The 27,778-nt window shown below is 52.1% G+C and overlaps 2 protein-coding genes across 2 annotated transcripts in view; one reads left to right on the forward strand and one right to left on the reverse strand.

Moving 5' to 3' along the window:
* LOC119093668 (QRFP-like peptide receptor) overlaps positions 1 to 7,952 on the forward strand; it is a 38,252-nt gene extending 30,300 nt beyond the window's left edge. The window contains exons 3-6 of the mRNA XM_037216661.1: positions 2,861 to 2,871; positions 3,260 to 3,442; positions 5,908 to 6,024; positions 7,241 to 7,952. Of these exons, the coding sequence (XP_037072556.1) occupies positions 2,861 to 2,871; positions 3,260 to 3,442; positions 5,908 to 6,024; positions 7,241 to 7,501 (572 nt within the window). The 3' untranslated portion in view covers positions 7,502 to 7,952. The remainder of the gene's footprint in view (positions 1 to 2,860; positions 2,872 to 3,259; positions 3,443 to 5,907; positions 6,025 to 7,240) is intronic.
* Positions 7,953 to 11,688: 3,736 nt separating this feature from the next.
* Positions 11,689 to 27,778, reverse strand: LOC119091907 (perlucin). Its single transcript, XM_037214835.1, has 4 exons — positions 27,617 to 27,778; positions 18,326 to 18,524; positions 17,122 to 17,279; positions 11,689 to 13,450 (listed from the first exon to the last, which is right to left on the reverse strand). Exons 1-4 carry the CDS (start codon positions 27,773 to 27,775, stop codon positions 13,367 to 13,369), a joined length of 600 nt encoding a protein of 199 aa, XP_037070730.1. The 5' UTR covers positions 27,776 to 27,778; the 3' UTR covers positions 11,689 to 13,366.

The following is a 27,778-nucleotide window of genomic DNA, read 5'->3' on the forward strand; positions in this document are numbered from 1 at the left end:
TAACGCCATGAATGCAGACAATCGTTTGATCTTCATTTAGCCCCATTTCAGCCCTTCCACCGTAGTGCTGAATTGCAATTTGTTGAAATGAGAATGCATGGCTGTAGCACCCGATGTTTTTATTTAGGTGAAGTGTGTCAAAGTCTCTTTCCTTATTGTCGCTTGCTCCCAGAGCTCCAAACAGAGAGTGATGTGCACGATGCGTACCTTCAAGACTTATCCGTCTGCAGGTGGTCCGTTGTAACTGAGGTGGTGCTTTCGTGTATGCCAAATATGTCTGTCGGCGCAAAACTCTGTACCGCTGTTGACGGCGCTCATCTGGTCGCTTGCCTCGTATGGGGGCTAGTTGTGACCATCGCTGGGTTGTGCTGAAACATGCCTGTAACGTCACCACATATGGTAACACTGTTCGGGGTTAGTCAATGTGAAACGACGGACATTTGCTATGCATCGGGTAAAATGCCCTGTGTGAAGCTCACAATTAAAACTGCCTGTAAGTTTAAGGTGGCATGCTGCCTAGCACTCATGGGCTTTTTAAATGCAGTTTTTCGTGCAATGTCCATGCAACACAATACTCTGCCAGTGCAGTTGACATCTTTGGCCTTAGCAGGCATCCTTAGGTTTTGTAACCTTCCTAGACGCATTTCAAAGAATACGCAGTTTATTCGCGGTCACGTATGGTCAAAAATCCTTGCAATAGCCTGTACCTGTATCCCGTCTGGAACGGCAGAGGAACGTGCTCGTTTGCATTTCTGCGTACTCCGGCAAGTGAAGACCAGAAAGTTTAAACCTGCTTCTTGCGCTGTTCTTGCCAAAGCCGTTGTGCCTTATCACATTGAGTTGACACATACACTTTTTGCGTAAGATTTCCGCAGCATAACCTAGAGGGAAGTCCGCATACCGGGCGTTCTTTTATAAACTTCGATGGGCGCTAAGAGGCTGTCGCCGTTTTAATGGAACGTGAATTGGTGAAATTCGTTCGCTGCAGAACACACATGGGTCTTGCAATAGCTCTGCATTGCACATATGCACCACGCGAAGAAAGATGTGAAAGATATTTCAAGATATAAACCCATGAGCAAGCATCCACCCCTCGGTGATGTGTGGTTTCCAAGGTATCCGATGGTGGCGCTACGTGCGCCAACACCTGTTAGGCAGTCGGCAAATGCCCCTGCGTTGAGACCACGGAAAGACGATACGAGGCAGCGCCATGAAAATAGGCGTAGTTTTCGGAGCATTCAAGGCGCACTTTTTTGCATGACTGTGTCGACCGAGCTCATATCACCGAGCTTCTAACACCATCTCTGAGGGCTTGGGGAATCATTTTACGGGGACTGATGTTTTTGTCTGTTTTCTGGTTGTTTTTGGGGGGTGAACGACATCTTAAGCTCCGTAAACAGTATGTAACGATATTGTGCTACTCACACATCACTTCGAAAGTGTCAATAATCTCTCCGAGGTCAAGTATGACCTGACCCGTGATGATCCAAGATCAAGGGTGACACATGGCTGTGGATTGACTTTGGACCATTTTTGCGCCAAACCTGGATTTAAACACCCTTTACCAGTTAAGCTCTAAGTTCAGCTCTATGCTCAGGCAAGGTGTAGTTTGTCGTGCTCCCAAGAATTAACATGGGCCTTCCCTCAAATGCCACTGTAATACCTCGATGGGCCTCTGCGGCCATTTGTTGGCCTGATGTCTTGTACACCATTCGTTAACCACTACCATTTCATCAACATCACTATTCTAATACTCTTAATTATCATCAAGCGGTGATAGGCGCCGCCAGGTTTCGTACGGACCAATCTATCCAGAATCATGGCTTTATTCATCCAGGAAAATTTGAAACTGAATGGCGACGGTTCCCCCTACTACCCTCTCCCCGCCAACGATGCAAGTAAAAACGGCTGGTGCCCAGCGTCGGGGTGAAGCTTTGGTGACTCTGTTGTTAGTTCTTCGATGATGATGCGGTCATCAGATATCAGCTCCTGTTGACCTGACGTGGTCTTGATAATGTTTCCGCCTAGGCTGGACCTGCACGTCCCATGTCCTGAGAGGGCTACGGGACGCTGCTGGTGACAGACAAACGCCCACTTCTTTCATGGCCTTGTTGTGACCTCACCGATGGCAGTTGGGCGGACGGTGACTTGCATCCCCAGTCGTCTTACGTGGACTTTGTAGGGCTGTTAGTGGAATTTGACCGCCGTGCCCAGGGCTGGAGACGCACCGACAATAGCGCTTCATTTTCCACGATTCCGTGGCGGTGAGATGCGGCAGTGCTGACGACGGTAGCATAAATTGTATGGCGGTCACATATTATATAACATTAACGGGGTCGATCTCCACCGGTCTCCCGCCACCTTTCAATCACCTCGGAGATCTGTCAAACGCTTTCACCTTAACCTTGCCCCGTATTCCTGTGACATTGCTTGGGCTTCTCTGACTCGTCGACATTGACCGTGCGATGACCTGTCCGTTGTTAGTGTCATGTGTCAGTGTCAGTTAGTTGTTGGTGCAGCTGACATTGAAACGAGTCGCCAATGACATTTTCTTGGCATTTAATGCAATGGTCTGCCTTGGGCTTTGTCTCTGGTAACCTTACCATGATTTCATGTTGTTCCAGTTTTTTGTCATCTCCTGTACCGATACCTATCGAATGCGGCGAATGTGTTGTTCTTGTGCAACAAATGCTGCTTTGTCGTAGGGTCCTTGCAGTGACCTCTGGCTCTCGCGCTGCTTCATATCTGGGTGCCGTTGCAGGGACGTCGCTGATAGCGTCGGTGGAGACGATGACGGAGATCGCGCGCGACGTTGCAGTGACGTCACTCGATTATGATGTTATCACGTACGCCGCTACAGTGACGTCACTGACAGTGTCGGTGCTCACGCTGACGTTACTTGCGTTTATGACATTGTCGCGTATGCCGTCACAGTGGCGTCACTCACGGCGTCGGCGCTGACGCTGACGGCGATCGTGTGTGACGTTGCAGTGACGTCACTGACGGGCGTCGGTTGCTGCTGTTGACCGCTGGACGGCGATCGCGTATGCCGTAACATGGAGTCAATGACGGAGTCGGAGCAGACGCTGACGGCGACGTTTTGTGCGTTGAAGTGACGTACAAGACGGCTGTCAGGTGCTGAAGCTGACAGGAGCATAGAGTTGTGAAGTTTGCAAGTGACGTCACTGACAGGCGTAGGTGGCTGATGACGCTTGTGACGGAGAGAGAGTATGTGTGATTTGAGTTGCAGGACGTCACTACGGCGTCGGTGCTGACGCTGACGGCGATCGCGTGTGACCGGTTCGCGGCCGTCATGTTTCCGCTGCGCTCGCTGCGCTTCCGGGGGCTTCAGCGCTCCTCCTCGGTGATCCTGCTCATCTGGGCCGTCTCGGCCGGCGTGGCGCTGCCCCTGCTCGTCTACAGGGATCTGATCGAGGTCCAGGTGAGTCGTCTACAGGGACCTGATCGAGGTCCAGGTCAGTCGTCTACAGGGACCTGATCGAGGTCCAATTCAGTGAATATGCTCGTCTACGGGGACCTGATCGAGGTCCAGGTCAGTAGACATGCTCATCTGCAGAGACCTGATCGCGGCCCAGGTCATTGGACGTGCTCGTCTACAGAGACCTGATCGAGGTCCAGGTCAGTTGGCATGCTCGTCTTCAGAGGCCTGATCGATGTCCAGGTCAGTGGGCATGCTCGTTTACAAGGACCTGATCGAGGTCCAGGTCAGTGGACATGCTCGTCTACAGGGACCTTATCGAGGTTCAGGTCAGTGGACATGCTCGTCTACGGAGACCTGATCGAGGTCCAGGTCAGTGGCATGCTCGTCTACATGGATCTGATCGAGGTCCAGGTCAGTGGAGATGCTGGTCTACAAGGACCTGATCGAGGTCCAGGTCAGTGGACATGTTCGTCTGCACAGACCATATCGAGGTCCAGGTCAGTGGACATGCTCGTCTACAGAGATCTGATGGAGGTCTAGGTCAGTGGACATGCTCGTCTACAGAGACCATATCGAGGTCCAGGTCAGTGGGCATGCTCGTCTACAGAGACCTGATCGCGGTCCAGGTCGGTGGACACGCTCGTCTACAGGGACCATATCGAGGTCCAGGTCAGTGGACATGCTCGTCTACAGAGACCTGATCGCGGTCCAGGTCATTGGACGTGCTCGTCTACAGAGACCTGATCTAGGTCCAGGTCAGTGGCATGGTCGTCTACAGAGACCTGATTGAGGTCCAGGTCAGTGGGCACGCCAACGCGGATGCTCTACAGGGATATTGTACAGGATACGCTGCAGGGCCGTGGCAATGGTTACGCTGCAGGGACATGGCAATGATTACGCTGCAGGGACATGGCAATGATGACGGCGGCTCGGTAGGGACTTGGTCCAGGTCCAGGCCGATGGTCACATCGCCGCTTTGGTGTGCAGAGGCACCGTTCTGGTCCAGGCCAGTGATTATACTGCCCTACAGAGGCGCGCTGTCCCTGCTTCTCTGCAGGGACGTACTCCAGGTCTTGCGACGACTGTGCTGGCTGGGTCTCGGCAGCAAGGCTTTGTGTAAGCTGGCTTAGCGTGTTGGGTATGCCACTTGAACTCATTTAATTGCGAGCGATTTATCCGCTCCCACCTGACAAAAATTGACCTGGATCTAATTGTAAAGATGAGTGAGATTTGTGAACGGTGCTCACAGCTTCACTGGGATTTCGAACGGGATTTTGTGTTCACGCCGCCAAATGTAGTAAGGGTTTGTGCATGGAGTGAAATTGTGCGTGATCTTGCACAAGATGTGCTAGCCTCGTGAGTTCAGTGAAGCTTACTCATACCCACGCAGCCGGCCTGCTGTAAGACTCCTGCGAAGAGCAAGCACAGGGCTACAAAACCTTGGTTCGCGCTGTGTTGTGTTCTTTGTCGCCGTTTCCCGCTGATGGTGTGTTTTGGTTGGTCGACATGTGACGGTTGTGATCTGTCGTACCATATAACCCACGGTCGCCGTGCTCTGTCAATGCCTCGTCGCTGACGTGTTCCGTCGGAGAGGCTGGTTTGGGGTGGCGGGGAGGGGGCGCAGTTTGATGTACTTGGCGACAGGCGAGAGCTTGGTAGGAAACTGTTGATTGTTGCGCTTGGCGTCCGGCTGTGTTTACATTCATAATTATGGTTTACCACCAGGTTGTAATATTGACTACGAATGAGCCTTTCCCTCATTTGATTCATAGTTGTACGCAAAACACTTTGACCTGCAGTGGCTGCAGCTGAGTAACAAACGCCCGTCACTCAACGAAAAAATAAAACTCGAATTCGAATGGAACTTCGTTGACATATTTAAGCATCTTGTATTTATCCGAGGGTTATGCCAACCTGTTTTGTATGATATCGTAAGGATGGTGACACGGGCAGATAATTCGGGCGAGTGAACTTTTTATCGTCCAATTTTCCCTGCCACCACGGTAGATCTAAGGCTAAATTCGGAATGGATTGCGGTGAATCACCCTACTAGGTGGCACAGTGCTTGTGATTAATAGCCGCGGTAATGTTAGGCATTGGATGAGCGTCTCCATCTTCCCACCGCAAACAAGCCCATGAATTTTAGAGAAGTGTGTCAGATAATGACGCAGCTGATCACTCTTTCCAGCTGGGTGTTCTGACCGCATTAACGCCGGCGAAGGCTGCTTGCCGATTAATATGTTCCATCTTCACTATCGATGACGTCACGCCGTTCCCAGCTGTGTTGTGTTTTGACCGCATCACGCCGGCGAAGGCCGCCTGCCGAGTCGTATGTTCCATCTTCACTATCGATGACGTCACGCCGCTCCCAGCTGTGTTGTGTTTTGACTGCACCACGCCGGCGGAGGCTGCGTGCCGAGGCTCGTGGTCCGCCTTCCCTACCGCTGACGTCACGCCGTTTCCAGTGGAAGGACATGCTGGAGGTGTCGTGCCAGGATACCTGGCCAGTGGCCTGGGTCTTTGATCCTCTTGCCGGACAGTGTGTGCGCACACACAAGCACAAGCACGCCTACTACACCATGGTAAGATCGCCATCAGGCAGCCCGCGCCTACACCACCTCCCAATAGATGTCCCCCGAGGCCTTGGTTGTGATGTTTGGTAATGATGCGGGTGTGTAGACCATGTTTTTGTAATGACCCGAGTATGTAGACCGCGTGCTGCGATGTTTTTTTACCATGCTTAGAAACGACCAGGCCATGGGTGGAACAATCGTTTTTATGGCGTCCTTGACACGTGAATTGTGATGAAGCGGGAATACGCTCCAGCAATGCTCGCGTAATTTTCGCATGCGAATAGATTCTAGTCTCCGTACTTCGATTATCGAGAGCGAAAACATGGTGCTGTCCGGACCCCATTCACACGCCACTGCTCTCTGATTAACGTACTGTTGCGACCTAACGTATGCTGATGGATGGAGGATCGCGGTAACATGCTTTGGGAACGGATGGGCGGTACTCCTCTGTGTTCGCGGTCGTTCAATGCTACTTACGTTGTGGTTGCGAACCCTGCATGTTATTGTCACAAGTAATTCACTGCGATTCCCACCATCGGCTTCCCAGGCGAGTCATTCGACTATCGTCAACTATTTTCTATGTGAGGCCTCTTTTCTGCAGCATATCCGAGCGGCTGACACACAAACGCTCCCCTCTGCAGCATATCCGAGCGGCTGACACAAGCGCTCTCCTCTACACCATATCCGAACGAACGCTCCCCTCTGCAGCATATCCGAGCGGCTGACACACAAGCGCTCTCCTCTGCAGCATATCCGAGCGGCTGACACACAGGGGCCCATATGTAATGATTGGCCCAGTCATAAAAACAACTAAAAATGCTCGAAATACGACCTATTTTGCATTTCTCACCACAACACACCTGAACGTAACCCGAGAGAGCCCGAGAGAGGAATAGCCGTGCATTAGGTGGGTGTGCCGCTCCTGATCCCTAGCTGCCCACGTATAAGAGCTCTCATCGGGGGCGCCTTCGAGGCCACCCTCTAGGTAACCCTCAAGGAAAATCCTGCGCACGCGCCCGCTCGCGCACGCAGCGTGCGGACTGTTTTGGCCGCTGTTTGACGCCGAGCGTGTCACTGTGCGGCGGACTGTTTTGGCCACCGTTTGACCCTGAGCGTGTCACTGTGCAGCGAACTGTTTTGACCACCGTTTGACCCAGATGTGTCACCGTGCGGCGGACTGTTTTGGCCACCGTTTGACCCTGAGCGTGTCACTGTGCGGCGGCAGGTGACGCTGGCGCTGTTCTTCGCTCCGATTGCCATCATGGGCGTGACGTACGTGCTGATCGTCTGGCGGCTCTGGGTGTCAGGGGTTCCCAACATCGGCGGCACCTCACGCGTCCACACGCAGCACAACGCCAAGAAAACGGTACGCCACGGCGAGTTTGAGGCCCTCTGGTGCGTGGGTTCTCAACCACTGTCCGTTTTCGCTCCAAATGGAAGCGATAGTGATTTGATGATGCAGCCCATTGGGACGCTAGATGCGTAAATAAACGCTTAAGGCGGTGCGCTGCCCCACCGCAGTTGGCCATTTCTGTATTTCGAGGTTGAAATGTAACCCTGACGTCACTTACTCGACATACGCTTTTTGTTTACCTCTGGAAGAAACATTGCGCAAACAACGCGGCTTACATTGCCACATCTGTTTCGTTCAAGGAATATCTTCCAGCCAATGTAGCTTAGATCACCAAAGCCTAGATTGTCTTCTACGTCAAGTGATTGATAATTATCGCTGATGATCCTTCTCTGAGTAATGTTTCTTTTCACGACTTTGCTGAAAGTGGCACGCATTCTGCCAGGTGTCGTGATTAACGGACAGGCCAACCCACAAACGTTTGATTTTCTGTGTGCGAATAAATGCGCTCAATTTCTACATCCTGAAGGAAGTTAAGCTCAGATTTTGAAAGAAGCCGTCTGACGTTTGCTGCATGTGTAAGCTCAAATTCGGCACAGCGACCGCCAGCAAACCCCGGGAAGTTCTCATTGCGCAGACTTCCGGTATTGGTATGCCTATACGGAATGAGTGGCCCATTCTCTGTCTTGAAATGTGGCCGTGCGTTATCATGTATCGCCGTGGGTATACCTAATGCAAAAAGTCTATTCTGCGCAGCGCGACTGTGGTGCATAATCAGCTACCACCACCTGTTGCTTTGCATGTTTGCATACGTTGTTTAAAGACTGGTTATTACAGCCGGCGCTGTTGGCGTTCACATTGTGCGTTGGTGACAATACCACATGGAAACGGAAGCGGTGCAAACTGCGCATGCGCACCCGTCAGCGCGAGCTTTGTGTTCTGCGTCTTGCGTGCTGGAGCGTCTTGGTGCTTCCGTGGAACGCGAGGAGCACACTTGCCACGCCGCATTCCAAATGCCCTTGTTAGCATCGTCCCAGAGCGGCTTTTCCGTCATTATTTTTTCCCAGTATTAGGAAGCTCTGAGAGCTCATTTATTGGCTGTGCGACTCAACCACTGACGTCATGATCGTTTGGACGAGTCCATGTCTTACATGAGGGAATTCTGAAGGCGTTGTCTTGCCGGCTTTCGGCCGGCCCTGTGACATCTCTTCGCCTAAGACGAGCCATTGGCGGTGTTTTTTATTTGGCGTCAGGGATCGCAAGGTTCTCAGTGTACCCTACCACAAACAATAGGAGCCTGCTCATTCCATAATATCAGATCAAGGACCCTGAGCGTCATGTGCCTTCGTAAGCTTGCGATTTATCAGCATTTTGTGTAAAATAGATTATGCAGATGTTGCTGCATATCCGGTTGGCAGTTTGACACTACTCGAACTGTAATTTGTTAACTGGTCGAAATGAAAGCCCGGGAGGGTACCCTGAGCCGCGGTACGCCAACGCTCTGCGTTTTATTGCATTTCATGTTCTGCCGATGGTGGCCATATCAAACCCACCACAAACGGTGCGGTTTAATTCACGATGACCAAGCAGGTGTCCACGCTTTTGGAAGAAACGTTTACAAGGGATTTTGGATGTTACCAGATAGGCCGCAGCGACGGCCAGAAAATTTTCTAAAAATGGTCAAATCTCGTTAGTGAGTCGATGATTCATTAACATGGAGAAAACCTGAAACATTACAAATCTCCACTTTGGCAGCTAAGTGACGCTTTCACAAAAATTATTACCTTACCTGAAATATGACAGCTTGGCTAGCACAGGTTCTAGCCGAGCGATTGTATCCTTCACGCACCTAGGTGCAATGTAATTGGTTCAAATATAACCAAAGGTACCAGCAGACCCACGATCGACGCGTTTTTGGTCATGACAGTATCAATTTTGGATTATAATGATACCATATCGCTATCTTTTAAAGCACTTCCGACTATTTTCTAAGTCTTCAGCAATCTGACCAAGCTTCAAGGCCGCCATATAATAAAGGCTTACTCTTTATTGTCCACTTAAACGGGGCTATTTACTGTTAACGTCGGCAATGAACGGCTACTATCTGCCCGCCGTCCGAGCCCGCATCCACGGGCGCAATCATGTCACGTGACGGTGCGGGTCGGCAGGCCCTGAACGTGACACTGCCGGACTCAGCGTGTTAACGGCCAGCAATTTTGATGTCGAGGAGACCGAAGCTTGTTCATGCTATTGCACACGTGCATTTATGTCTGCTGGTTGTCGTTCCTTCGCTCGCTGGGGATCGACCATTCAGCATCGAGCCAAATGACGGTCACCCAGCCCCTATGTGCGCCTCGGGCAAGGTCAGCCGGGCGGTCAGGTCACGATGGGAGGATTCGGGGTCAAAGGGCAACGCATTAGTGGCAATGGAAGCACGATGGAGGTGGAGACAGAGGAGCCAGAGGTCTGACTGCGTGGATTAATATTGACCTCCCTGGCACCCAGCGGGACGAATTTGGTCACGGGACACTACCGGCTGAACTGGGCCACCTAGTGCCTGCCGGAGCCCAGCACCTCGCCCCCCGCGGATGACGCACGCAGGGAGTCGTTTCTGTGAGGGCAATGACTCCGAGACGCTGGCTGAGGACTCCAGACGCTGGCTGAGAACTCCGAGACGCCGACTGAGGACTTCGGGACGCTGGCTGAGGACTCTGTGACGCTGACTGAGGACTTCGTGTCGCTGGTTGATGACTCTGGAACACCGGCTGAGGACTACGAGACGCTGGCTGAGAGCTCGTGGCGCTGGCTGAGGACTCTGTGATGCTGGCTGAGGACTCCGGGACTCTGACAGCAGGAGGACGCCATGCTCGTGGTTTTAGGACCCCCGGCGTCACTGGCTTTAGAATTCAAGGTTTTTCTACAGAACGTTCAGTGACAGGATACTCTTTTGGAGTGACGGCGTTTGGTATTTTTTTGTGGTCAAATGTTCTAAAAAATATCGGGATCTGACGACGCGTGCTACGCCTCATGACATTTAGCGTCCAGGTCTCTCACGACGATTGCCTCGGGACAACGAAACTTTCGGCCGATAAGTAGGTGTTTCCAGAAGCTGGCAGATGATTAAATCGATTGCGAGCTCGTATATCAATGATGGGGCATTGCTGAACCAGCTGGCCAGACAGACAGATAGACTGCGCTGTATCACGCAAGCGCATAGCAAACGGATTTTGTATTGGTATGATGTTTCCCGGGGGATGTCCTATGCTGTGAACCCTGCACACGCCCCTATTTCATTGTTAATTGTTAGGAATCGCGACTTCCCACGCTGGTGGAGCGACGACCAGTGAGACAAGTGGGGTACTGTCTCCCTAGGTGCGCCCCTGCTTCCCCTTCCGTCTCCCCTATCTGCCCCCTGGGCGCGCCCCCGCCTCCCCGCCGTCTTTCTCCCCGTATCTGCCTCCCTGGATACGCCCCGCCTCCCCGCCATTCCGTTCCCCTATCTGTCTCTCTGGGTCGCCTCCGCCTCCAGCTCTCCCGTCCCCTATCTGCCTGCCTGGGCGCGCCCGTGTCCGTGAGTGACCCGGGCCACTGCCGGGGTGGGTGCGATTGGCCCGCGATCAGGTCCGCGCAGCCGGCGCTTATCATGGCCGGGCAGCGGCAGGCGGCCGCCGCTGTCGTCGCCGCTGTCCGCCCGCCGACGTTATGATCGGCTCTGACGCCGGGCCAGGGGCCTCGCCGGGCCTCGCCGGGCCTCGCCCCCGCCGGCCGGGAGGCGGCAACGACGGCCGGCCGTGCTGGCGGTTCGTCAGGTGGGGTGCGCCGACCCGGCGGGCGCGGGCTCGGGCCGGGCCCTGCTGGTCACAGCTCGCCGCGGCAGGGCCGCGGCAGGTCACAGCTCGCACAGCTCGCCGTTACAGACGCGCTGCGGCTTTGGGAAGCGTCACCGTGGGCGGTGGATTACCACCGATTGCAAGGCACGTGGGAAATGGTAAGCATCGGATTCCGGCAGACTTACGGATACGCAAGTACGTGGCCCGTACACTTGGGAAGCATCGAATTCCGGTTCGAACCATAGGTGTGGCGTTGTCAGTGCACACAAGGCAAGCTGTTCGTATCGAGGACTGGAACCAAAGTGAGCTGCCTCGTTTTGGGTCGGCTGGCTCCATAGGGTCACTTTAGACGAACGCGCAGTCTTGGAAGCGATCGCTTTTTTCTCTGATGTGTGCAATGTATTCGTGCCACTAGTCAGTGAAGGCGGCATGCAATGGTTATACCGGCTTTGTTTCGCAGATGTATTCATAGATATCCCAAATAACGCCCAGTGTTCATACAGCGGACTTTATTTAATGCTGCTTCTACATATGGAGCGCTATCATATACCCCGTACTCCCATCAAGAGACCGGCCGTAACTGCAGGCAGCGTTCATAATGAATAAAACCGACAGCGTGCAGCCCCGAGAAGGCTCGGACTCATGGGGCAGACGCGATGCTCCGCAGCCAGCGTCACATCATAAAAAAGCCGCAGTGTTCGAGGTTATCTCTGATGCCAGCATCAGTGCTGCTCATTTATTGTGAGCACTGTTTTGAAATGCATGAGTGTGTTGTTGAGTTGGCGTTTGGTCATAATGGCGATTTGTTACGGTGCAAACAAAGCGGCGATTCCTTGTATAGGAAACCGGCGTCACATCAGTCTACAGTGGACCGGCGTCACATTAGTCTACAGTGGACCGGCGTTACATTGGTCTACAGTGGACCGGCGTCACATTAGTCTACAGTGGACCGGCGTCACATTAGTCTACAGTGGACCGGCGTCACATTGGTCTACAGTGGACCGGTGTCACAATAGTCTGTAGTGGACCGGCGTCACATTGGTCTACAGTGGACCGGCGCCACATTGGTCTACAGTGGACCGGCGTCACAATAGTCTGTAGTGGACCGGTGTCACATTAGTCTACAGTGTACCGGCGCCACATTAGTCTGTAGTGGACCGGCGTCACATAAGTCTGTAGTGGACCGGCGTCGCATTAGTCTATAGTGAACTGGCGTCACAATAGTCTACAGTGGACCGGCGTCACATTAGTCTACAGTGGACCGGCGTCACATTAGTCTACAGTGGACCGGCGTCACATTAATCTGTAGTGGACCGGCGTCACATTAGTCTTCAGTGGACCGGCGTCACACTAGCTGCAATGAGCTGCAACGTCGCAACACCGTATGCGACACCAGCCGACGAAATAGCCATGACTGTTCTGTGTCAGTATCACAACTTACACTTGAACTGCTATCTCTCAGCTGTTTCCTTAGGTTGCGAACCCGTGGAGTTCTTATGAACTATTCAAAGAACTACTTGCAGCCGCAGCCTGGCGGACTGAGCGCCTTGAATGCGGCCTCGTGATCGCGAGACATCTGCGCTTGGTCACGCTCAGGGTTTGTTCCGCCGCTCTGTGATCGCGAGACATCTGCGCTTGGTCATAGCTCGCGGAGCGCATAGGTTGCCATGACAACCTGTCGGACCCGCAGCGGAGGCAACAAAACTGGCAGTTAAACATGTTAATGATATTTTTCAAAAGCTTCGCACGCAATCATCGGCCAGTTTTAGTCGCACGGCGCACAGTTAATTACTTATACATAGTTCATCGAACTACGCGTGCTACTTCACCCTGAGGTCTATGCATATGGGTGAATTATGCTTGTGAAACTCCTTTGCAAAGTGTTTTATTCCGACTGTTGCTTCCTATCTATCATTTGAATGCGACTCATTCTACGCCCTTGCCAGGCTTGTTGGGATGCTGGATCTGTCGGATCCAGTCCGCTCGCGGGGCATGCTTCGCAGCCGCCTCCGTCCCGTGACAAGGAATCCGTCGGTCCCAGCCCAAACGCGGGGCGTGCTTCGCAGCCGCCTCCGTCTCGTGACAAGGAATCCGTCGGCTCCAGCCCAGACGCGTGTCGTGCTTCGCAGCCGCCTCCGTCTCACTCGCCGAAGCGGAGGCCGCCGAGCGGCTAGACGCAGTATGCCTTGCAGACGTAATACTTCTGGTGACTGCAGTCGCGGTCGTTCCATTGGCCGTTCAGCGCGTTCATCAGCTGAAATAGAACAGGGCGCCAAGCGTCAGCGCGTTTCTCATTGGTCGCTTACGACGTCAATCGGCTGATTCTAAGCATGGTAAAGGCTGAGTGGCGGGCGCGCTGTAGGCTGTGCCCATAATTCATGGCATGGCAGGGGGGGGGGGGGGGGACGCCGAATGGGGATTTCATTAGACGCGGACGCTACTTATCTGAATACGTAAACTACAGCAAGACGGAAGGCTGGCTTTCGATCGACGGCTGTCCACGCTTTGGCCGCACGCAATGCTTTTTGGCGTTTTAGCAGTCGTGAAATATGTGATCTTGCCAGCATTTCCTCAAAACCAGCCGTAACTCATGGTTACTACACGTTGAAAATGGGAGGTGATTTGTGACTCACTTAAAGGTATGAAATTGCCTTGCTCCAAACGGTCATACGCGGACCCAAAAGCCGTGGTGTAAATCTTGCAGCTGCAATACATTAACCTCGGTGCGGCTGACTGAAAGATGTCACAGGGGTCGAAATACGAACGGAAACACGTGACGATAACCATCGCAACGCTTGCGGAAACTGCGGCGGTATTTGCCATTTCAGCTCCGTACGTACCGATCGTTATTTCGTGGTTTTTGTAGCGACTCCGTAAGTGACTTGCGAGTGAAATATTCGGCATGCTTGATGAACCATTTCTGGGTAATACTGCGTGCCCACCCCGTGAGAGAAATGAACAGCCAAGTGCGCTCACAGTGTGTGCTCTGGAATGCCAGCACTTAAACGCAGCTTGTTATTGCGACCGCTGCGAAATGATTTGCAGGTGAAATATCTGGCAGGTTTGCTGCACCATTTCTGGGTAAAATTGCGTGCCCACTCCGTGGGAGCACTAACAGCCAAATGCGCCCGCGGTGTGTATTAATTTTAGCATTAAGCGCTAAAACGGAGCTTCGGTCGCGAAATCTGCTCCCCTACCGCAAAGCCAGCTCGCCATTAGTGACGTCACCGCTGTTAAGCCGGCACGGGCGGCGGGATGATCGACGGCAGCACGTGCGAGGTCGGAGGTCAGCCAGTTCAGTGGCCCGAGGCGTCGTCGGAGACTGGCGCCCGCTGGCCGTCCTGGATACAGCGTCCAAAGATGCGGAACCGAGCGGTAGACTGGCGCGCTCTTGTTTGTATAAGCCCTTGCTTGTTGAAGCACGCTTTTGGACATGATGTTTGCATATGGAAACCGGTTTAGAGACGCGTGTCAGATTAGAATGAATGGTGGGGCTGGAACAATATGCAAGTTATTTCAACTGGCATATGCGCATGCCTTACCAAGCTGTCACGGTCCGTCCAGCGTGGTTAATTTCCCGACCGAATCGCATGGCTTTGTAGCCTCGCTTCTACACCGTGCTCCCTCCGATGAAATGATGAACCAGAGCGTTTACTGATTGCTCGATGGATACACTAATTCTACTCTCGCCTCAGAATATGCCAGGAAAGTGGACATTCTATGGACGCTTGAATGGGAAGAATGGGGGCATAGCCATCACAATTTAAGGCTCAGTCCGAATTTTTAAATGGACACTTTTCTGGGACCACAGCACGCGCTAGGCAGTGCTTGATGCGTGACCCCTGACCCCAACATCCGATCGTAAAATTCCGGTCGACGGCAGAATGTGGGGGCGAATGCTTAAGCAATGCGACACTCGGGACGGTCTGTCCTACCCTCTGCCGTCACCTGCCATCTAACGCGACCGTTGCCACCGGTCGCTGGCCATTCCGGTCAAGGGCGAATAGCTAGTGTCTAAGGCGACTCGAGACGTTTCAACCACGGGTAGGTGGATCGGAAGGCTTAAGCCATGTGAGCTATCGTAACGGATAGCTCAGCTGGTTAGAGCCAGCCGCTTCTCCAAAGTTCAAAAATATAATATGACGATGCAAGAAACGGCCGTCGAATGTGTACGACAACGTATGGACACTTTCTTGATGGACAATTTAGGATTAGGATATCATGACCAGTCGTTCACTTGTAAATCTGCGCAGAATATGCCGCGCCTCGGACGAGGCATACACTAACACGCACCCTTGCGGGGGGTCAATTTGACCACTCGAAGGTTTTTGCGGAAAAATTTACGTGTGTGAAGGATTAACGTGTAGCGTCACGTGTCAAATGCTGCATAACTGTAGGCAATTGAACAGCGGATATTTGGTATAAAAACTTTAATGTACCCTAGTAAGGTGGCTGATGTGTGGTAGGTCAAAGTTAGGCCGTGACTTTCAGCGAAGGTAAAGCTTATGGCATCGTTCATGTTCAAGTTCATGATCTACGAACCTCAAATTAAAACGAAATTAAGTTCACATACAGATCAACCAACCCTATGAATTTACTGTCTCTAGCTCTCTTAGTTTTTGGGATATCAGGGGTCAAATTGACCTCCCACCCGAGCAAAGGGTATTCAACGAGCCACCCTGACGCGTGTCAATTAAGCACTCTGGAAACTTGGGCTTCTCGACACTTTCCTCGCGCTTCCAATAACCCTGGCAGCTGACAGGTAAAATTACCTGCAGGCGCACGTGGGCGTGACGTCATTACGCTGGCGGCGAGCTGCCCCATCGCTTATGAGGTAACCGTGATCCATGCCCATCAGCGCAAGCAGAGACCGGTATTAATATGAGGTAACCGTGATCCATGTCGATTAGCGCCAGCAGATATCGGTATTAATATGGGGCAACCGTGATCCATGCCCATCAGCGCAAGCAGAGGTTGGTATAAATATGAGGTAACCATGATCTATGCTTATTAGCGCCAGCAGAGATCGGTACTAATATGAGGTGACCTGTTCCAGTAGTGCCTTGTTTGGTGCCTTGGCATTTGTAGTGCCTACTGCCCTGGCACTTATAGCGCCAAGGCAGTAGTGCCTTGTTTGGTGCCTTGGCATTTATAGTGCCTGCTGTCCTTGGCACTTGTAGCGCCAAGGCAGTAGTACCTTGTTTGGTGTCCTTGGCATTTGTAGTGCCTACTGCCTTGGCACTTGTAGCGCCAAGGCAGTAGTGTCTTGTTTCTAGTCGACCCATGCCGCAGAGACTTGAGGCAAACCAGCAAAATAGGCAGGCCCCGTACGATGCAGACCCCGGGACGTAGCTGCCCCGCATGTCTCGAGACGTGGCGTCTGCCCCCCACTGCGGGACTTGAGTCGGCTACTCCCCGCTCGGTCGCAGGTCACACCTGGAGGTCTGTTCTTGGTGAAAGCCAAAAGAGGGAAGTGATGAACCGGGAGCGAATTCGGCTGTTTTGAGTGGTTAGCAGTGAGAGTGAAGAGAAGTGGGAGTGGAGTGGATGTTTCGCCTCGCGTCCATCCGATATGAATATCGTGTTCCGAGGCAGCCCCCCCCCCCGTGTTATCAGCCTCTGGAAAAGCTTTGTGATCAGCCCTCACTCCTTAGCAGCCTTGTTCAGAGCAGAACTTATAACGCAAAGGCGGCCCCTTACGGCTTTGATTGGAACTAGAGGCCACATCTCTCAAAATAAAGAAGATTGTTGCGGTATCTTGTGTTGTTAGTGACCTTTTGACCAGTGTGGTCACCACCCTAGGCTTGACGGGGGCGTGCTGTCCCCCAGGAAAATAAAGCACTACTCACCTATGTAACGGCACACTACGCTACATTCAGCAGCTTTACAAGGGCGGCATCTGTTGTTGACCCGACGAAACATTACCTCCACGCAGTGCTCGCTGCCGTATGCGCCGCCATTGTTGGGTTCGCCCGGGTAAAAGTTCGTCCAGTATCCCTGGCGACCATCGGTCCAGCGGAACGAGTTCTCCCACGATAGATCGTTGTAGCCTATCCAGGCATGGTCGTTGACCTGCAGCTGACCTGGAAGCAGTCAGGTCAGGTCAGCCGGGGTCGGAGTCAGTCACTGTCACGCAAGCATGGTGCCATCAGTCAGCTGTTGTTTAATTCGCCTTCTGACAGGTGCAAACGGTTAGGGTGATCTGAATGCATGTGAAATGGTGAAATGGAAAATGGAAATGGAATGGTGAAAATGGAACGCGGGGATGAGTTGAGAACGTCAAGATGGCACGGATTGCGAGTGGACCGTTTCAACTCAGCTTATTTTGGGTTCCATCTTTTCCAGCGAAGTTTCCCGTAAAGGTATCGTCAAACGAGTTGCAAGGTAATTACGCAACAGGTGCTGATTGAGTTTTCAACACAGCTAAACGGCAATATCTTCACCAAAATTAATTCATTTAATCTTAGGAGGAACGAAATAGAAGGCGCTGGTCGTTCACGGAATATTAAATCCACCCATGGGAGAGAAGTGGCTTGTAAAATTTAGGAGAAGCAACGAAATATTGTTTCATTTCTCACTGTGATGGTTTTGGACTAATATTAGCTTTTGACCGGCATAAACATCCGAAAGCAGTGACAAGGAAGAATAGACCACTCTTCGTCGGTCCAGCTGAAAACGTGCTTTACAAAACTCGGAGGCCGTGGTGTTATATTCTGGCAATTCCCTAACAAAGACGTCGGACCAAGGCACGCAAGGCTATTAGAGCTCAGCTGATAGGGTCCTGGACCCGAGGAGGGCATGTCCGAGCTTCGATACCGGCCGAAGCTATCGTCGCTGGGGCACTATATCGTTGGTGACCGCTGGCGCACCGCGAAAGGCCGTACGGCCGCGTCCGTTGTGCGCCCTATTGCAATTAACCGCGTGCGACTGTGGACTCAGGTGCGGGTATGCATTCGGGTGCGGGTGTAGAAACCCGGATATGGTTGTGCACCCAGCTATGGGTAGGTATCCGGGAATGTGCATGTCCCCAGGCACGGGTGCAAATACCCGGATACAGGTATGTACCCAAGTACAGCTACTTACCCGGCCACGGGCGTATACCCGGGCACGTGCCAGCGGTGGTACTCACTCATCAGCGAGCGGACGAAGTCGCTCTCGCCGGTGTTGAGCACGCTGGCCAGATCGCCGTGACAGCGGGACCGGTAGGCGGCCAGGTTGTGACAGGCAGTGCGGGCGGCGTGCCAGTCCAGCTTGACCGAGCTCACGTAGAAGCAGACGCTGGCCACGTTCTGTGCCGACCATGCCTTGTGGAACTCGGCCGGGCACGCCTGCGGTAGAGGCGAGGTCAGATCAGGGAGGTCAGGGTCGCCGGGGAATCAGAGACGCGGCGCTCGGGCGTCGCTGATGTCCTTGGCGGATGGTCTTAGACATCCGTCGCCGCCAGTACACAGGCTTGCCCCGGACTGCTTATTTACAAGAGAATTTCGGAACCGAGAACTTTTTAAAAAAGCCCTTTAAGCCTTGCAAAGGTTAGTATGAAAACAACATGTATTTCCATTTAATGGATATGTTTTAATTCCAATTTGGCCCATATAATGATGGACTCATCTCATGGGTTGTGATTTCAGAAAGATTGTCAAAACACGTGGGTGTATTATGCAGTCTCTAGCTCAGGAGCATGGCCGCTGAACTGTTTCAAATCTGGCGCAGTTGTGGCAAAATACATGGACTTCTGCGTTTCTTTAAACAGCGCAGGCACATTTTCGAAGAGGCAGCCTCTATATCATCCGCGTTTCTCAGTGCGTTGCCCGGGTAATTTGCATCATAGCCATATATAATGATACTATTTCTGTATGCAGCCTCATGTCAGCCGCTTACAATGTTCTTTTGTTCTGAAGATGCATTGTTATGTAGGGCTAAATCGTCGGTTGGGTGAACGATTAAAATGACCGAACAGTTGCAGCATGGTTTCAAGGCGAAATGCGTTTATTTTTATTAACGCCAAATATGTGATGAACCGATAAACCGATCATAAGTGTAATGTGATAACCGAGTTGGCTAACTTGCAGAAGACGTACACGCTGAAATCATAATACATACATAATCAATGTGTGCATGATACACTTGCACTTCTGCTTCAAACGTTCAGCACAGGGATGTTTTAGACCTATCCTTTCAGAAAGGCGAGAGTATTTGTTTTGCCCTCTCGCACGCTGGCTGGTCACATTCGTAACGCTGGTTTGTGATGGCTGAAACACGTCACGCCACTCAGCTGCCGAGATCGCCTGATCAGTCGATCGACGATCAAGCTGTGCAAATAAGCTTTCAAACATATCCACGATGCTCCACCTTCATAGCAAGTCCTGACATCTTCTCCGACGCTGCGTGACCCCGCAATGAGCTGTGACCCAGTACCCAGCGCGCTGATTGTAGTCATCGGCATACCCGCACGCGCTCGGCATCACACCCGACTCGCGCGCAGCCGCCGCTCTCGAGCCATGATGGCGGAGATAACTCACGCGAGGGGCCCATCCGATGGGGGCGGCACCGGTGTGGCGTGTGATAGGGCATGCCTAACGGCGCGCGCGGGCGCGGGGCCGGTGAAGCTGTGGGAACGAAACACTGTGAAGACCTGTAGGTTGGGCAGCCGTGCACTGTGTTGTAAGAGAGGGGTCAGTAAGCCGACTGGTGAGGATGGTGATGGTGTCAGATTCGATTTTTGTGAGTACTGCAGAGCGACGCGTCACGCTGTTGTAGCGAAGCAATGGCAGTGGAAGAGTCCAAATGTGAATGAAAGGCGGTGAAAGAGTTCATATATGAATGATCTAGCTACACAATGAACAGCGGGCAGGAAGCTTGGATCGAGAACCCAAAGCTGAAATTCCTCGCGGCGCCTGGTTATTCCACTGTAACCATTACGGCTACGCGGCTTGCAAGGTCGTGACGCCGGTGGTCGTAACAGTCGCTGCGTCGGGACAAACTGGAGCACAGAGTTATGGTGATGTTGGCTGAGTCCTGCTCGAAGTGGGTGTAGTGCTTGTAGCATTGTATGCACTAAAGCCACTTTCCATGGAAGTACGCCTTCTTTCAACGATTTGTGTATTTCTCTTGTGGAATAGGAGTCATTACCTTTTTTCACAACTTGATTTAAAAACCACTATCAAATTGGCCGGGAAATGATTTGTTCGCGGTGAATTATGACTCGCGTGCAAATGCTTTTGTAGCAGGTGCCGCTGTCACGGACCCAGTAACGGTTAATTGCTGATCTTGACATTAACAGCACAGCCAGATCGTCTGGAGCAGTGATATGGGAATTATTGAATGCGAGGACATGACAGTGTATTGCTTAGTGTGAGGATCATTGTCTGAAGTTAAGCTGGGAGCGAGGCAGTTGCGTTAACGCATTACCTGTCCGTGCAGCTGTGCACTTGGAGGCCCTGCAACGGTGAGGTTTGCTAAACGCGACGCCAAGGCCGGCGTCGCGTTCTCAGCAGGTCCGCTCGATTTATCGCGCGCCCTGTAGCCGTCTGATTGCCCCTCGCTCGGTGGGGGTCAATTTACCCCCCCCCGAGCTCTAAAAAAACAACTAAGAAAGCCAGAAACACCAAATTCACAGAACAGATTGACGTATACGTGAACTCACCTTTGCCTAGATTTGAGGTTCCTGGGTAATGACCTTGGGGTCTGATAAGGTCAAACAAGGTCAAGCTCTATATTGGTGCCTCAGTTGCTCCCACACCTCCTTGTGCAACCACTGTGAGGCTAGATACCCGTTCTAAGCAGAGGTCTGATGAGGTGATTGACCTTATTTGACCGTTATTAGGTCAAGGTGACCAATTACCTGCGAGATTGCTCCTATTTTGCCATTGGAATAAGCATTAGCGATTACGCTAGGCGGTATGTTCTTAAAAACAAAATCCTGACTTATGTCATTCTAGGTCAGTGACCTACACCAACCTTTAAAAAGATCTTGGAATATGCCTGTTTTGTTCTGTCATTAACCGATCCGAAATGAGTACCAGAATTTACTTCATAAAACCAAGCTTTCGAGTAAAAAAACAGATTAGATTCGACCTCGTTCTCAGCCTCATACCTCACCCTAGGCCAATGAAATTGGTTGTAATTGTGAGTTCAATTGGTTTAGTATCTAAAAACCTATCTCACATACGTATGGCTTCGGTTAGCACTCTGCCGTTGCATCACATTGATCGATTCCCTAGAAATGCCTTTCGCTGACGTCACGGCCTGGCTTTGACCTGCCATAGGTTTGCGAGCTAGCAAGGTCTGATTTTAGGTCTATAACATCTACTTTCCTGCATAAAAAGATCCGCTGTCCAATGCTCTACAGCTACGCAACGTCAGGCGCGGCTACACCGAACCGCTCGGAAATCGTTTGGAAACCCCTTTCAGGGGGCAGTTTGATCCCTGCCCGAGTATGTGCTTACATTTGAACGGCAACTACTGCGAAGCCTGTTGTTGCGCTGACTGGTTATGAATACGCCAGTATCCGACCTAAGGTCAGGTCATGTGCCGCGGTAGGGTGCAGTGCAATATAGACCAAGTGATTATGGAGGCCAGATGACCGGTATGGACTGGACCCTTTGAGGTTTGTCTGTCATCGTGCTATCGCGTCCTCGGTCATGGAGAGATAGTTCAAATTTCAAGGGTGCAGTACACAGCAACGCCTCAAACGCCGAATAGCGCCTTGAAATAGTTCATCGTCGCCAAGTCCCCCACCCTCAGCGAAGCAGCATTTCAGACATTGAAAGTTTAGACGCCGAATGCCTTCTTCCTAATGTCGGGGCAGGGTTGCCAAAAGGGCTCGGATTATTAAGATGTTTTTCATTGATTTATATGTACCATTCTAAGCTATTCACGACACTGTGACTTCACATCACCTTGAAGTTGGAAGCCGTCCCTTCGCAGCAAGACAATTTCGTAACGCCACGAAATATTTTTTAGAAAAATGATTGCGTCATCGGGGACGCAAATTTCAGCCGAAATCCGGATAAAAATCAGGCTATGGTGGTAGGCTGGATCAACTTTATCGATTCAGCCCCCAGCCAAATCTGGAAACTGACAACCCTGTGCGCACACCTCCAGGGAGCTGGTCATCTCCGGTCCATTACCCGCTGCGTAATAAGCTCCCGTATCTTAGCCGCTCGGCTGGTTGTGGATATGAGCGCGAAATGACTTTTGTTGACAAGGTACCTGAAAAACACTAATCACCATGCTCAATATAGACGTTTGTCGATCAGCGTGCAGCGATTGACGTTGGTTTGATCAGGCCGCTGGTGATCTTGTTGTAGATCACGTTTTCCCTATGATCTGAGCGGATATGGAGATCGGCAGGATATGTCAAGAGTTCACGGCCATCACGTTGCCGTTCGTGTCACGCGGGTATTGCTCATTCAGGCGTCGCACTACCGAAAAAATGCTTGCAATCTCAGACCAAACGCTTCCAGAGCCACGTCGAGCTATTTTCGGTCGTCTCTGCAGCCCGGCTGCATACAGGATATGCGACTCCCGGCTGGTCCCGCTGGAACGCACGTCCCCCCCCCCCCCCCACCCGTCCCTCCCGCCGCCGCGGCGGCGCGCGCGCCAAGCCCCGGTCACGTGACGTCACAACGGCTGCCGGCCTGCGTCACGTGTCCCGGGACCCTGCGCCGGGGGTGACGGCGCGCGCGGCCGTCTACCGGCCGGCCAGCTCGGTCCGGCGCGACCCTCGCTCTGCCAGTCGGCCAGCTCGACCCGGCGGCTATTTTGTGCACTCCGCGGACGCCAGCGCGGCGCCGCGTGCGTCACGGGGGATGGAGAGACCAGCACGTGCCGGCGCGGCGCGGGGGCGTTTTGACATGGGCGCAGTGGAGGCCTCCGTTTTTAACCGATGGCAGGACATCTGTTCCTAAACTGGGTTTGATTGACATGTCCAGCTGCAGCAGCCCTCCCCATGCTGCTACGCGTCATGGGCTCACTCACTGGATCGCCTAGATCAAGTTATTTTTAAAGCGGAGGATACATTGACGGTTGCCGCACGCATGAATTGATTGAAGATTGTTTAACTTAACGATCTTTTTGATAGCAAATAGCCATTCGTATAAGAAACTGAATCGTGATGTGATATGCTAATCTCAACCGGGCTTTTGACAGCTTGAATTTTCAGAATCTGGTTCGGTCTGGCCGCATAAACTAAGTCCACGGTCCGAACCGCCAATCTGCCTTTTCTACCATCCCGGAATCCAATTGGGTACGATCCAGCCTGGTGGAGTTTGTCTCCATTCTACCGTATTAATGCGATTTCACAGTTCAGCCTGAGCGAACCAATTACGAAGCATAGCAAAACTGGTCCAGATAAATAACATTGACGGAGTTCAAGTGACAGAATGCCTTTGGTTCCAAAATAATTTCTTGAGCTTAAACGTGTACTAGACATTCAAGTTAACGTGGCTGGCGTGGCACAGATGTCCACTGGTGACACAATCACGCATTCACTGACACGCTGCGAAAAATGCGTCGTGCTACTGATTTCCACCATCTCTGAGACTCGCCGAATGAGTCGGGCTGAAGAATAGATAGAATTCCACCAGTAGCTCCAACCACCGAAGCTTTCAGTGCGCTTAATGGCAAGCCGTAGAAAAGTCGCGAAAGCCTTTTGTGAGGCTGATGGGAGGAGACAGGTTGTGCCGAGAGGATGTCATCTTGCCTGCTAGCACACTCTGGAGAGCGCAGGCACAAACATGCTGTGCGTCGTTGGAGGCGCATTCTTCTGACTTCTAACAAGGCAGCGGAGGATTGTAAGGTGGGATTAGTGAAGAGACTCAGAGTGATTTGTATAGTTGCACTACAAAAGTTCCAACGCAAGTATTGCCAACGAATAACCTCCCATGATATGACTTCTAAATGTGAATACTTTTACGCGACATTACTTCCAAGCGACAAAGCGTCGAACGCAAGAACTGCTACTCTACATTATCTATAATGCAAGAGCATCGAAAGCATAATTTTCTGCGTGACAAAACTTTTTATGCAAATACTTCCACACGACATCCTTCATTACTTTCTTACGCAAGAGCTTCAACCACGAATTACCTAGATGGGTTTCCACTGGGGGCGCGGGGAGTGAGTTCCGAAGTCCGAACCTCAGGCTTTCTCCCTGACAGTGCTTTCTCAAGGCCTCGAGGTCAAGGTCAAATCTCTGCAAGGCTTGGGCCGCTTTTTCCATACCCGGGTTCTCTGCTCACTACCAATACCAGAGGCCTGGGACTGGTAGATCTACCAGTAGGTAAGAGCCACGAGCTGACCAAATAGGTCAGTTCCTTCATCGTCTCAGGGGTTTCCAAGAGGTGTTGCGGTGTTCTGACTAACATTCCGGGCCCCTGGACCTGTCCCAGTTTTGCCAAAAGACCCACTGACTTGCAAGTCCCTAATCGGCTCCCCAATATGACCGTTTCGTTTAGCGCCGGGGGCCCTGTCCGACAGCGTGGCCTTCTCATTACCTCAAGGCTGCAGCGAGTTCCGTAAAATGAGTTGGAGGGGATGAACAATTAAAAGTGACACAACCTACCCCCAGCTTACACCAACAAACAGGGTTCTCTCTGAATGTGGCCCACTTTCTTCTCCAGGTCTGAGGGGCTGTAACCAAAGTTTGGTGGTGGTTGGGGTGAAGGGAGCTGAGTCCCACCCATCTGACGAGGAAACTACACCCCTACCTCAAGACCATTTGAGGGGCACAGGGAGCTCTATGACCGACATTGTTGGGCCCTTATATCGTCTTTATTCGGCTCATGCGACACCTGGCTGAAACTGAAACCTCTGTCTGGTATGGTACGCGAGACCATGTTGAGTAACTGTGGAACCCCTGGGTCAAGAGAGGGGGTCCCCTTTATCTTTGGGTCCTCCGAGTGGAACAAGTGCAGACCCCATTATTGACATTCGAGGACCATGGTTCTGTTTTTGTTCAGTTATCAGAGCCCCTGTTCAGCATTGGTGTTCCCCTGTTCAGTACTGGACCCCGGCCTAATCCCTGGATTCCTCCAATTCCTCAAGAATCCAGAGCTTCGCCGAATAAGGTTATCTGGCCTGATATTATGGGACCTTGGCCGTCCCTATTCTACAGATGGGACCCTGTCTGGCCGAGGCCACTGTCCAGTGCCGGGGCCTCTGACCAAAAGACCCGTCATTGTCTCGGGGGTTCTCCAAGTAACTCAAAAGGAGACATTGCGACTGGAACCCAGGGGTCATGGCTCTACCCCTGTTCGGCTGATGAGGGTCCTGGCCGGACACGGAGCCCCTGTTCAATGCCGTGGATCTGCTGTTCCGTGTCGCAGATCTCCGGCAAAGGAACAGATCCCCTGTTCAGTCTCCTGCTCATTACCGGGGCTCCTTGGCCGATAGAGGGGCCCCTTAATAAATCAATCATAGGCCCCTGAGCGACGCCTGATGTGTATGCAGGTACGTATTCACGCTGTAGCACATTCCAATGCATCATGCACTATATAAACAGATTAAATACACGCTCGGCTACGACTATGCCACGTCACGTCTGGAAACATTCTAGGGTATAGAAACGCTCATTCATTCAACAAGTGGCATACACATCTAACCTCAATTAAAAACGTGTGCGCACGCCCCGATGGCATGTAGAAACTATGGCTTAACTGTGACAGCAAAGCATGAGCGGTCAAGCACCCTCACGCAATGTGGCAGGAGGTTGTAGCCGGCCGGAGCCTGATAAATAGCCGCCATTTGTCACTGCTCTGACGCGCCGTAGACAGCTCGACGTCGTGTGACTGGCGGCTGCGTCTTCCTGTCGTGGCGATGTTTGTGCCAAGTATATTTGCCAGTGCTGATGGTTGTCTCGTGCTCTGAAGCTCTGAAGATCTGAAGCTGTGCCCCGTGCTCCAAATCTCGTGAAGAAGGGTTACGTTGTGGTAACACGCCAGCCGTTTCACGCTCAGGGCTGGGTTTTGGTTGGTCAGGTGAAAAAGATGGTCGAAGCTCCGTTGTCCTGATATTACTTTCGCACAAAAATGTGGAATTGACTGGACCTGTTTCATGTTTGAATGGTTTGCGCTTCCGCACATAGATACGCAGTAGCGCACCATGGAGATGACCAAACTTTGGGTCTATCCTTGGTATTAGTACGGGTCCTTTTCGGCATATAGGAAGCCGCCCAGCACTGATACCCTGTGAAGTATCGGGGTCACCTCTTCACTTCTTGGATCTCCGACCGACAGCCGGAGCCCAAAATGTTTCAGAGAAAAACCAAAAAAACCTCAAATCCCGGTCGGCACTTCGAGCCTCCTGGGCCTGAAGGGCCGCCTGAGGGGTCCCCGATTCACGAAGGGAGCTTTAACAGCCCAGAGCCCTTTCTACCTGCTCCTGACTGGGATGATGCCTCCCGATTTAACAGCTCATGTGATACAATCAAACACAACTTACGCCATATGGCTGGGCATTTATCAGCTTTCCAAAATTTTAAATCATTGTCGTAACAATTAATTGCAGGCGACTGCATGTGCGCAGACCTTGCAATTTGGCACGCATGCAGACATGCATGATTTATGGACACGTTTATCTTTATGTGTGCGCGTGCTCTTGCGTTAGAAGTAGTGGCGCGCAGAAGCTTTTGTGATCGAAATTATGTCGCATAGGAGTAATGGCACGCAGGAGTTTTTGCGTTAGAAGTTCTGTCGTGCGTAAATTTATGCATTAGAAGTAATACCATCGTTGAACCGTCAGTGTCGTTGAAGTTCTGTCGTTAGCAGTACGTATGTGTGAGCGGTATCATCGACTCACCGATTTGCGATACTCTTGAGATACAAATCACCGTTTAATTTTTTTGCTACACAGATGTTGCTTGTGTCAGCATGTCAGCATGTGTTGTTTTAAGAAAACTAACAGGAGGAGGAGAGAGAGAGGAGAGGAGAGAGCGAGCGGAGCGAGATGAGAGACGAGATAGAGAGGAGAGAGAGGATGACGAGCGAGAAGAGGATGTAGACGTAGAGAGAGAGACCGAGAGAGAGAGAGTCGAGAGACTAGAGCAGAGGGAGGAGAGGAGAGAGAGATGAGAGGAGAGAGAGAGAGAGAGAGGAGTGAGTGGACGAGATGAGAGAGAGAGAGGAGAGGAGAGAGAGAGAGAGAGAGAGAGAGAGAGAGAGAGATAGAGAAGAGAGGCAGAGAGAGAGAGAGAGAGAGAGAGAGAGATTTGTCTGATTGTCGCGACTTATTGACTTTTGTGCTGTCATTGATCTATTACAGCCAATGCAGGAACCGAGGCCCAAAAGCGATGCATATCTCCATGTGGCTCCGTTTGGTGGGGCTACAATCTCCCCGGGTACCGCTCCAGGTCCCTCAGATACGGGTTGCACGCATTGCGTTCCAGGCGAGTGAGCTCGACGCGCCACTTGCTGGTACCTACCGGTGACCAGTAGTTGCCATTGACAACCCTCTCGGCGGCCGCCTTGCCGTGTTCGATCTCAGCCGCCGCCGTTCGCAGCAGCAGGATGAGCAGCAGCGGCTTCAGCAGCGGCTTCAGCAGCGTCGGCGGCGCCCCGCGGTCGGTGTTGCAGGACTTCATCTC

Source organism: Pollicipes pollicipes, unplaced genomic scaffold (genome assembly GCF_011947565.3).
Source record: "Pollicipes pollicipes isolate AB1234 unplaced genomic scaffold, Ppol_2.1 Scaffold_1600;HRSCAF=1878_pilon_pilon_pilon, whole genome shotgun sequence".
Taxonomy (NCBI): domain Eukaryota; kingdom Metazoa; phylum Arthropoda; class Thecostraca; order Pollicipedomorpha; family Pollicipedidae; genus Pollicipes; species Pollicipes pollicipes.

What these genes read in the sequence shown, in the direction of transcription:
- LOC119091907 (XM_037214835.1), bottom strand. Translation starts at nt 27,775, where the DNA reads ATGAAGTCCTGCAACACCGACCGCGGGGCGCCGCCGACGCTGCTGAAG. An exon ending in ATGGCAACTACTGGTCACCG is followed by an intron (nt 18,525 to 27,616) that starts GTAGGTACCAGC and finishes CCTCTACCGCAG; the next exon opens with GCGTGCCCGGCCGAGTTCCA. An exon ending in GCAGCGAGCACTGCGTGGAG is followed by an intron (nt 13,451 to 17,121) that starts GTAATGTTTCGT and finishes GTTCTATTTCAG; the next exon opens with CTGATGAACGCGCTGAACGG.